At 42.1% G+C, this 10,482-nt stretch overlaps 1 protein-coding gene across 1 annotated transcript; it reads left to right on the forward strand.

The window, feature by feature from the left end:
• Nucleotides 1-9,857: 9,857 nt before the first annotated feature.
• On the forward strand, nt 9,858-10,128 carry LOC101649140 (normal mucosa of esophagus-specific gene 1 protein-like). Its single transcript, XM_045291733.1, has one exon. The coding sequence runs from the start codon at nt 9,858-9,860 to the stop codon at nt 10,104-10,106; it is 249 nt and encodes an 82-aa protein (XP_045147668.1). The 3' UTR covers nt 10,107-10,128.
• Nucleotides 10,129-10,482: the final 354 nt, after the last annotated feature.

Raw genomic sequence — 10,482 nt, forward strand, 5'->3', positions numbered from 1 at the left:
CATAACTATAAATAGGTATGTATGGAATAGGTATTAAAATTAGATAAATGGGACAGAAAGCCCAGAAAAAGACCTATCATCTACAATTTAACATTGAAGGGGAAAAAATTAGGGAAAAAATGGATCAGTGGTGAACAACAGCAACAAACAATTAGACTCACTGGCACCAAGTCAACTCTGACTCACAGAGACGCTAAAGGGCAGAGTAGAACTGCCCCCAGGAGTGTCTAAGACTAGAAATCTTTACAGGAGTAGAAAGCCTTATCTTTCTCTCACGGAGGGGAGATTTATTCAATAAATAGTTCTTAAAATGCAGCAAAATAGATATTGATCACAATCGATTAGATCCTACCTTCATATCATCATTAAGATCAAATTGTTAAAAAGTGATCATTTTCAATTCTACTGTGATTGTAGTGAGCTGGATACCCTCCTGTACTGCTAGTGGGGATACAAATTAGATCAGCCTTTCTGGAAAGCATTTTACAGTATATATGAACAGATTTTAAAATGTCTATACATCCTTGGTATAAAATTTCAATTAAAATTATTTATAAAGCCTTCATTACTGTATTATTTTTAATAGTAGTAAAATTCAAAAAATATTGTCTAATTAGGAGACTAATTAAGTGAACTGTGCTTGCTATAAATTATATTACTTTACTGTAATGGGATGGGGTGCATTTGCTAAAGCTTGTTAGTGGGGAATGATTTTATTGCGATGGGAACTTGCTTTCAGTATGTTAGATGAAGAAAGCACTGGTTATATTTTCAATCATATTTAAAGCACATAGAAAAAGGTCTGAAATATATAGGAAAAATGTAAATCATGTTATGTTACTTTGGGCTATGATTATGCTCCTGCCTTTAATGTGTTTCCTTTCAAAAATTTCTACATTTGGCACATTGTTTTCAGAAGATTCTTGACATTCACAAAGACGTATCCTGAGATTGTTGTTAATCTTCAGAATGCCAATGCCCTCACTTTTTTGGACTTCTTTGGTTTCCCTTTATTGCCATTACCAGTACTACCAGTTGACCTTCTTCTCACAAAGAACATTTTGTTACATCTCAGACTTACTGTATACTTGATAATAAGAAGGAAACAACAAAGCCACAGTGAGATCTGGATTCTGGGTGGTCTGCTACCAGTAATAGGAACCAAGAGAAACCTTTGTCCTCCTCCCTCCATTTCTATAAGCCCTGATGCCCAAAACTTACTCAATTAATACGAACACTGATAGGATTCTTTGATGTCGACAACGGACACTTTCTGATTTAAGTGAAGGATGAATAACTTCATCTTTAGAACACGTCATTGTTACTTTTTTGGATCCAAGTTAATGCAATATTGGCAAGGCAAGCCCTGAACCAGAGTGCAGCCCCTAAACCTTTACAATAGAGAAAATGACGAACCAGCATTCTTCTAGCTGTACTAACCCTTAAGTGATTTTGGTCTTGGGTCATTTTCAAATGACTTAATGATAAAACTCACATCAGACCAAAATTACCAATGACCAAGTCACAGATTTTGAGTAACTATGCCCAGGCATGAGCCCCAGTGGCATAGTAGTTACATGTTGGACTGCAGTCCACATGGCTGGCAGTTCAAAACACCAGCAGCTCTGAGGGAGAAAGGCTGGGCTTTCTACTCCTGTAAGCAATTACAGTCTCAGAAACCCATTGGGCAGCAAGTTCGATTTTAAGCCCAGGCATGGTAAAAGATCATACGGCAGATGTCCGGATTAAAAGTGGAGAGTAAGCACAGCAGTAGAAGCCAGGAGAAAGAGAGACTGGCTTGATGAGGGTGCAGCAGGGTGATTCTCATCACTCACTGCTTCTTTTCCTTTCGCCAGGACTGAAACTATAGTCTCACTTTCCCCGTCCCTTGACCAACACATTTTCCTATCTGATGATGCATTTCAATATTACCAACTGTGGTGCGATGACATTTCTTAATATGACTCTTCTACTCATGTCTCTGTAATTCCCACCAACTGATTGGATGGCATTATGCAGATGGAAAGTGTGTAACAATCATAGAGGTGATTGGTCAGTTTTAGTTACCCCCTGCACTGTTTTAGCCCACCTCCAACTATAAGGATGAGCCATTTTTGAAGCAGGAGCAAAACGAGAAATCCCAGGATCCTCGGAAGAACACCATCAGTATAGTCCATTTGAGATCTCTCTCTTTTGCCTGAAGTGGTGGAGACCGGGATCAGAGGCACCAGAGGCCAAGGCAAGGAACCGAAAATAATACGAAGATTATGAGACTGTGAGGCAGAGCAGCAGGCTGGGTTCCTGGCCCTTGACCACAGAGGCCAGGGGACCATGTAGCTGAAATTCTGAGTCTCTGGCTACTGAGGAGAGGAGTTGCTGTGGACCAATGCTTACTTACTGTTTACTTATCCTGGCTTGTGGCAATCTTTTAACTTTCTTAATAAAGCCCTTGTTTGTGAATATTCTCTGTGAGTTTTGTGTGTTCACTGTGAAGAATTATAGAACCCAGAAGAGAAGTAGAGTGCCATGGGAAGAATGATTGGTATCAGAATATGTGAAGAATGATGGATGGACAGAAGACCACGGTGAGACATGGGAGGGACTTCATAGAAACTGACTCAGAGAGTCCCTAGATAGGGATACCCATAAGTAAAGAAAAATCTATTAAAATCAAAGAGCAGCAATACCTGTGATAGATTCTCCTTTGTCATCAGCCCTCAGAACAAACCGGCAGAATGCAGATTCCCAACTCTCCCAGTCAAGTGTTCCCAGTCCAAGAGCTGGTTAAGGTTGTTGACGGACTGAGCTATGGGGACACAGTTCTACGTGACCAGCTTGGGGTGGATATAAGCACAAATAGACTTGGCTGTCTGCCCAAGCCAAGGGAGCTCTGGTCTGATGCCCTCAGCGTCCTGCCTCTCCAGTAGCAGGGATAGTACAGCCCACTGAACCACGTGGAGATAACGCTGCAGGGCAGCTTGGAGCAGGCGTGAATAGTGAATAAACCAACTCTCCACACGAGCTGAGGAAGTTTCAGCCCCACTTATCAAAAATAATCCTCCTACCCACGAAGTACAACTCTGAACAGCCCTCTGTCATAGGCACCCAAAAAGCATGGCCAAATAACAGGCTTAAAAAAATTAACCAAAAAAATAAAGCCACTTCTTTTGTTAGCAGACAGCACACCTAGCCCATTAGCAATGTATTAGCATAATGATAAGAGTAGAAACTGCAACAGGTGTTTCACACAGCATAGGCAAGGAGTTTGGACATGAGACAAAGACCCAAAGCCTTAGGACCCAGAAGCACAGGATCGACCTAACTATTCCCATGACACCAGTCCCTGGTCAGCACCCCAAGTCACTCAGATAAGCAACCTGCCCTCTGAATAGGTTATTGCTTCATTCCTTCATCCTAGATCATCTAGTTAGATGGCAGTTATAGACCCCCCTCCCCCACTCACACTTGGACGCCTCTATCATGCAAAAAGAGCAAACTCCATGAGTTAGTTAATTGTGCCAACCTGGCCGATAATCACATGTGGGGCTAATCGAAAGGTGGAGGGATAAATGGGTGGTGAGCCTCACCTTTCTAGTTCTCAGGTCTCTTGCTTTGTGATGGTCGCACCAGGGTGCAGCTGCCTTAGCAGTTCCCTGCTTCAGCTTGCAAGATTGACTTCCTACAAGACATCCCCAAGGAGAAGCCACATGGACCTATCCCGATGCAGCCCTGGGTGCTGGAGCAGCCATGTGGAGACCCCTGCTAGTGCTGAGATGCTTGTTCGTTCACTGACTCAGCTTTCCTCCTGCAGTCGGCATCATTGCCTCTGTTTTGTGAGGTGGAGGACTTTGTGGACTGGTGTTGGGTTAATGGGTTAATGTTTGACTTGTGGGCTTGGGCAGCGTTGGGTTGGGATGTTTTCGTGATGCACATTTTCTTTACATAAAACTCTCTCTTATACATGAGTCGCTGTGGATTTGTTTCTCCAAAGTACCTAGACTAATACACCCCATCACCTCTGTTCCACCAGAGGTCTATCCCTTTAAGAGAATTTACCTAAGTCATAAGAATACAGAACTCTCAGCCATACCAGACACCAAAATCATTCACCTAGCCTTAGTCTTAACCCTACACCGACGTCCTAAAATACCACAAAGTAGTAACACGACATACTACCAGACACTCTCCCCAACTGCTCAAAATACCTCTGCTCCACACAGTCCTGATTTCCCTCCAGGACAAGGACAAGAACCCAGCTGTTCTTTTGTTAGTGTGTTAGTCTGAGTGGACTAGAGAAGCAAAACCAGAGATACTCATATGTGCGTAAGAGAGAACTTTATATCAAAGAGCAATGGCACATTAAGAAAATATCCCAGCCCAGTCCAGATCAAGTCCATAAGTCTGATAGGAGCCCGTATGTCTGATACCAATCTATAAAGTCCTCTTCTGACTCACGAACCACATGCAATGACACCGAATGCAGGAAGATCACAGGCCAGTGGGTGGAAAGTCTTGTGGATCCAGTGGTGGCAGAAACACTTTAGTGCTTGCGTGGGTCTCCATGTGGCTCCTCCAGCTCCAAGACTCTCACTGCCAACAGCAAAGCTCCATGTGGCTTGTCAGCGGGAATGTCTCACGGGGAGAGAGTGTATCTGACCTACAATAGCTATTCATCTCTGTTGCACCTTCAAATGAGGTCATCAAGCTGTGACCTAATTGACAGCCTAAACTCCATCCCTTCACTCTTAATAGTCTCAAGTTGACACCAGAGTACGTAACTACCACGGTTAGTATTGTTGTTGCTCTATGCACTATCATTCCTATACTATCTCTGTCTATAAAACAAAGTCATACACTATTCTTATCATTCATCCTGAATCAGGACTTCCCCCATCTGTTCGTATATATTAAGACAGAAAAAAGACCTATTTTCATTTTTTGCTTTAAATGTACTCCTGTTTCTCTGTAGTCTCTCAATATGTAATCAATCCCCAGTTAGCACTCATATCAGACATAAAGCTCCTGGGCAAAGCTTTGAGCCCAAACAATCAATTCTACTTCATACTCTAGAACAGTGGTTCTCAACCTTCTTAATGCCGTGATCCTTTAATACAGTTCTTCATGTGGTGGTGAGCCCCCAACCATAAAATTATTTTTGTTGCCACTTCGTCACTGTAATTTTGCTACTGTTATGAATCGGGTGACCCCTGTGAAAGGGTCATTCAGTCCCTAAAGGGGTCGTGACCCACAGGTTGAGAACCGCTGCTGTAGAATTATTTTTTCTGTTTTAATTTTAATACTTGTCTCCTGCCCTTCTCTTCTTTTATTTTAATATCTAAATTTTTATATCATAGCCCTTTTTATCTTTATTTTTATCGCTCTTTCTTTTACATTTATTTATCCTTTTCTTTCCTTCTCATCATAACACTAAAAGCTGACACTACTCTAACAAGTAAAAAAAAATTTTTTCTCTTAAATATTTTTGCCTATTCCTCCATCATAGCAAAACAAAGCATTTTGGGGATCTAAATTTCTTTCTCTTAACCTACCAATTAATACTACTTGACCCCTTCCATCTTGCTTCCTTTTCCCTTTCATTCTCCACCCCCTAAAACTTCCTGCTTCAATTTTTGATCGTTCTCTTAGTACTTAATCTAAACTACCCCCAAGATACTTAATATAAAGTGTCTACCACCCCTCTACCACGTCACCTAATAGAGTTAACTACTCCCACTTAACCCTAACACCCTAACACCCCTAATAGCTTACCAAGATGTCAAGAAAACAACAGAAGATATATACATATATATCTTTGATATATCAATTGCATCACACATTTGTATATATGTTGCCATCATCATTTTAAAAACATTTTCTTTCTGCTTGAGCCCTTGGTATCAGCTCCTCTTTTTTTCCCTCCCTCCCTGTGGTAGTTACATAATCTGCTGTCAATTTGAGACTGAAGAGTGAAGAGGTAGAGTTTAGCCTGTCAATCAGGCCACAGGTTGATGACCTCACAGGAGATAACTAGCTCACTGGAGGTGGGACACATGCTCATTCCCTGCAAGGCATTCCTGTTGGGAAGACACATGGAGCTACACTACAGTCCTGGAACTGAAGGAACCATGTGGAGACTCCTGCCAGTGCTGAGGTTTCTATCACTACTGGATCCACAAGACTTCTCACCCACTGACCCAATATAGAGGTGGGAAAAGACATGAACAGACAATTCACCAAAAATGAAATACATATGGAAATGAATACAGATACAAATGAAACACGTGGAAAAATGGTTCTGACCTCAGGCCATCAGGGAGATGCAAATTAAAATCACGATGAGATACCACCTCACAACCACAATGCTAGCCCAAATCAGCAAACAACAAAGGCTGGAGAGGCTTTGGAGAGAATGGAACTTGTATGTACTGTTAGTGGACTTGTAAGTACAGGCCACCATGTGGAAAACTATATGGTAATATTTAAAGCAACTGGAAATTGAAATCCCACATTATCCAACAATACCACTATTATGCATATCACCCAAAGGAATCAGAGACACAACAAGAGTGCATGTATTCTCTGCCGTGTTTATAGCAGCACAGTTAACAATAACAAGAAACTGGAAACAGCTCAAGTGCCCAACAGTGGAAGAATGGATAAAGAAACTATGGTACATACACACAATGGAAAACAACGCATCCCTGAAAAATAGTACTGAACGCATGAAACACCGCAGACATAGAAGGACCTGGAAACCATTATGCTGATTGAAGTTAGTCAATAGCAAAAGGACAAATATGGTATGAGTTCTCTACTATATGGAGAAACACCAATTTAACAAATGTTAGAGATTCAATTCCCAAATAAAGTAGTAAATGTCTGCCTGCAGCTGTGAGCTATACATCACCCTCCTGTGTGTACTTCATAAGATCCCCCTCAAAGAGGAAGCCTCACATTGGCTGGGGTCAGTCCTTCAAGAAGGGGAAATAGGAGAAGACCATCCACGTGATGTTATGCAACTTTGAGAGAAGGCTGTGACAAACAGCCCTTCCACAGGATTCAGAATCTTACTGGAAAGTCAAGTTGAGACCAATGTTAGGGTAGCATCAACATTTCAGAGGAGGCACTGATATTTCTGTTGGTGATTGTGGTGGTTAAATGGGTAGAAGCAACCTCAAATTGGTAAGGGATGCTAAACAATAATTGTAGGAAACCTATGAGGAGAATAAACCTGGTTCTATGTTCCTTGAGAGATCCTTTGAATATGTTTCATCCCAGCCCTTGCTAAATCACTCCATGGATTAAGCACTATGATGACCTTAGACTCTGGCCCTAGAGGTGGCATGGCATCCCCCAAGGGCCACACCAGAAGAACCCAGCGTGGAAGCCCAACTGAATAAACTTGGCCCTACCTCAAAACTACCTGTACCCTTGGGTTTAGGACTGAAATACTCTGATGGGTGAGGAATCAAAGGATGGCCACCCCAAGACTGTAGAAATGATGGTTGTTGGACCTTGGGTGTGACCCCTGGCTTGGTGGGTGTCCATTGAAAGGGGAGCCAGAATCACCATATATTTAGTATCTCAATGCTCCCATGCATTAACATGACAGGCATTACTCTGATAGGCAAGATTCTGCTCTTGTAAGAAATGGTACAGGAATTTTTTCCCCTAGCACCAACCCCCACACTCAGTGTAAACAGGGCTCAATGAATTAAGAAATCAAGCTGTTCAAAGAAACAATTCATGTATTGCAGCTTACAGTTAGACTGCATAAACGCCTCATATCAACAGTAACTTAAATTCTATGCCATTGGATAAATTATTGATGTTATGAAAGCAATCGCCTTATGCCCAAGGGGGATAATAGACAATGTTGTTCTTTTTTTGGGGGGGGGGGCGGATTTTTTGTTTGCTTGTTTGTTTGTTGTCATTCTTGGTTTGGAGTTTTTGTCATAAAATGACTGCCAAAGTAAACCAGAATCATTCATTACCTGTAGACAAAAAGATGGATTCTTGGCTCCCATGTAATTCTAGCCCCAATCCAACAACAGTTCTTATAAAATGGCCCTTCTTGATACTCACCTTCATGAAGAGGTCACTGAAGATAAGGGTGCTACAGCAAAGTGTGTAGTGCTCAGCTATCAATTTAAAGAAAGCAGATGTGAAGTGTGCACTCCCAAAACTCTACTATGGGATTGAATTTACTCAAGAGCCATTTAGGGCATGTGTGTGGTACACAGATCTCTGTGAACTTTCTGCACACTGTATGTCACACGCATGCAGAATACACACATCTGCTGGGGATTACGACACATGTAAATATTGCACTTTCAAGGTTTAAGTGGTAACTATGAGCTCCTTTCTATCAATGAGGTGTGAGGTTTTCTACTTTGCACTCACAAAGGTATTCTCACTCCTGTTAAAGAGTTGGACTGGCTCGGTTGACATCCACATAGAAGTTGGAGGCACTGTCATTTCAAAATGGTGGGTTCCCACCTCCTCTCCACATCCCCACCGTAATGTTTCATCTGCACCGAAGAGAAAAACTGGGCTTCTTGCTGGCGGGGAAGGCAGCGGTGTAAGCAGGTCATTGTTGGTCCTTGCTAGACTCTTCCAGGATGGAATAGGACCCCTCTGAGAACCTAGACCAGGCCTCACCTGGAATTTTCCTCCGTTAGCCCTTCCCCAGAAGCTCCCTGTCAATTTTTCACACTCAAAAGCACTTTTTTTTAGAAGCTGCTGCTTTTATATGAGAAAATAAATCATGGGGTGACCTCACTCCTCTTGTGATGCTATAAAAAAGGGCTTTAGAAGTTGAATATACACCTGTGCATGCCCCTATAAACATGCACCACAACCTCAATCTGGTAATTAGTTTGGGCAAAGAGAAAAGGATGTCCTATGGATTTCTCTCTCTCTTTTTTACTTCACTTCTCTGGTTTAACCCAAGCTCTGAAGAAAGCCCGCCGAAGTGTCCCAGGGTTTCAGTGGACTTTCTGTCTTCAGCTTTTTACAAATCGGGGGAAGATCTAACCAGAATATAAAATAAGGGGAAAATGAAGGATTTGATTTTTGCTCTGGGGTCTTAAAGTCTTATATTCAAACAAGCAGCTATCAAACTGAGGCATCAACTAAGTCTACATTGAAGAAGCACACCCTCCTGGGTGATCCAAAGATGATGGTAACAATGGAAGGGAGAAGGATCAGAGTTTAAATTGTGAACACTCAATTTGTAGAAGGCTATGGAGGACAGTGGGAGCCCAAAATCTGTCTGCAGAGCATCGAGTCAGATTAAGCATCTGACAGATTCCCTCCAGCTACAGGACTTGAACAGCTTTATTAGCAGAAATGAGAAGATTGCAAACTTGATCGCACTGTGGTACAATAGGGTACTTGGTTGGTTGACCTCCCACTTGACCCAACCTGAACCTGGTCTAGGCTCAAGGATTTCTCCCTTGTTCCACGACAGAAACTTCTTCATTGGCTCTTTTAATATTGTTGGTGGTGTTTTCTTTCTTACTCTTTATTTGTATTTGTATATTATTATTATTTTCTTCTTGCCATTTTTTATTTTTTATTGCTTCCCTTAGGTTTCCCAGTTTAGGAGGCACAGGGGTGAATGCACAGAGACAATAACTGATGCAATGCTTTGTGGGGGAGGGGAGAGGAGGAGGGTCAAGGGAGTGCAGGAGCAAATAAAGAATGCAGGAGGAGTTAGGGAGCATTAGACCTGAGTATGATGAAGTACACAGAACTCCTTTAAAAAGAGATTTAACGGGTCCCGGGGTTCACCACACCTGCCCGTCCGCCCGCCCGCCACGCCCCCAGATTTGACGTGCCCCCCTGAAGGCGCCATGAGCTTTTTCCGACTCCTGATGAAAAAGAAGGAACTTATTCCTCTGGCGCTGATTATGACCGTCGCAGCGAGCGGAGCCTCCTCTTTCGCTGTCTACTCCCTCCGAAAATCCGATGTGATCACTGATAGAAAAAATCCAGAACCTTGGGAGACTGTGGATCCTACTGTACCGCAAAAGCTAATAACAGTCAACCAACAATGGAAGCCCATTGAAGAGCTGCAGAAGGCCAGAAAGGCGACCAAATGACCAGCTATGGTTCCTATCTTCCAAAGACTGTTCTGTGAATCCAGGGGAAACACTTCCGCTGCACAAGCTAGGTTACAGAAACCAGTGTTCGGGAAGGCTTCTGCTACATTTTTAGGGTGTCACCTACATTTTAGACTTTGAATAAGCAGTTCAAGGTAGTGTAGCAAGAACCACCTGGTCCAAAATGAAATTCCTGTGTTTATTTTTCTTGTTGTAAATTTGAATTTTGCATATTGAAATAGTTTTTGATGCCTGAGTGTTTTCCTTGAAATGTGTAAAGATTTATAAATCAGATTGTCATATTAATAAAATACCATTTGTGCAACACTGCTTAAAAGATTAGATGCATGCAAAAAAAAACATGCTTAAGTGGAGC

The sequence above is a fragment of the Echinops telfairi genome, unplaced genomic scaffold (genome assembly GCF_000313985.2).
Source record: "Echinops telfairi isolate 266 unplaced genomic scaffold, ASM31398v2 ScPeMD7_443;HRSCAF=831, whole genome shotgun sequence".
Classification (NCBI taxonomy): Eukaryota; Metazoa; Chordata; class Mammalia; order Afrosoricida; family Tenrecidae; genus Echinops; species Echinops telfairi.

Coding starts and splice junctions, on each gene's coding strand:
- LOC101649140 (XM_045291733.1), top strand. CDS start 9,858: ATGAGCTTTTTCCGACTCCTGATGAAAAAGAAGGAACTTATTCCTCTG.